The sequence below is a fragment of the Seriola lalandi genome, unplaced genomic scaffold (assembly GCF_002814215.2).
Source record: "Seriola lalandi dorsalis isolate HSWRI2012SDOR001 ecotype SW California unplaced genomic scaffold, Sedor1 jcf7180002042386, whole genome shotgun sequence".
Taxonomy (NCBI): Eukaryota; Metazoa; Chordata; class Actinopteri; order Carangiformes; family Carangidae; genus Seriola; species Seriola lalandi.
Genome location: NW_019512954.1, coordinates 1 through 1078, shown reverse-complemented (window position 1 = coordinate 1078; position 1078 = coordinate 1). Strand labels below are relative to the sequence as shown.

The window sequence follows — 1078 nt, the reverse complement described above, 5'->3', positions numbered from 1 at the left end:
GTCTCTGTCTGTCTCTCAGTCTCTACAGTGTCTCTGTCTGTCTCTACAGTGTCTCAGTCTCTACAGTGTCTCTGTCTGTCTCTACAGTGTCTCTGTCTCTACTGTGTCTCTGTCTCTACAGTGTCTCTGTCTCTACAGTGTCTCAGTCTCTACAGTGTCTCTGTCTCTACTGTGTCTCTGTCTCTACAGTGTCTCTGTTTGTCTCTCAGTCTCTGTTTGTCTCTCAGTCTCTACAGTGTCTCTGTCTGTCTCTACTGTGTCTCAGTCTCTACAGTGTCTCTGTCTCTACAGTGTCTCAGTCTCTACAGTGTCTCTGTCTCTACAGTGTCTAAATCTCTACAGTGTCTCAGTCTATACAGTATCTGTTTGTCTCTCAGTCTCTACAGTGTCTCTGTCTGTCTCTACAGTGTCTCTGTCTCTACAGTGTCTCAGTTTCTACAGTGTCTCAGTCTCTACAGTGTCTCTGTCTCTACAGTGTCTCTGTCTCTACAGTGTCTAAATCTCTACAGTGTCTCAGTCTATACAGTATCTGTTTGTTTCTCAGTCTCTACAGTGTCTCAGTCTCTACAGTGTCTCTGTCTGTCTCTACAGTACAGTGTGGACCCTGCTGTCCCTCAGTCCATCAGTGTCTCAGAGCTCTGTCAGTCTCTACAGTCAGACTGCTGGTCTTCAGTGTCGCTGAGGTCTCTGCTGTCCCCTGGTGGATCTGCTCTGTCCAGGTCTGAGATCAACACAGCTCTGTCCTGGTCCTGCAGGACTCTGACCTCTGACCCCCAGACTGGAGATACAGCCAGGTAAACCTAGTTATACTGGTTATACTGGTTATAGTGGGTATACTGGGCTCATTTCCACTCTGTGCTGTGACAGGCGGCGCCCCCTGCTGCTGGTGGGGGTGTTGGAGCTTCCATCTCAGACGTCCGAACACAAACACACTCTACAGCTCAGAGACGGGACAGCAGCTGTCACTTGTGTTGTCACGGAAACCAGTGAGGACAAGGAGGGAGGTCAGAGGGCGGCCTTCAACACTGCCTGGATAGGTACACACACACACACACACACACACACACACACACACACA

At 49.5% G+C, this 1078-nt stretch overlaps 1 protein-coding gene across 1 annotated transcript; it reads left to right on the top strand.

The window, feature by feature from the left end:
* Positions 1-49: 49 nt before the first annotated feature.
* LOC111648539 (uncharacterized) lies at positions 50-1037 on the top strand (the record flags this gene model as incomplete). The annotated part of the gene is made up of 2 exons (XM_023398355.2): positions 50-794; positions 868-1037. Coding segments are annotated over 2 exons (915 nt in total), but the record flags the coding sequence as incomplete, so codon positions are not given.
* Between the last annotated feature and the right edge of the window lie 41 nt (positions 1038-1078).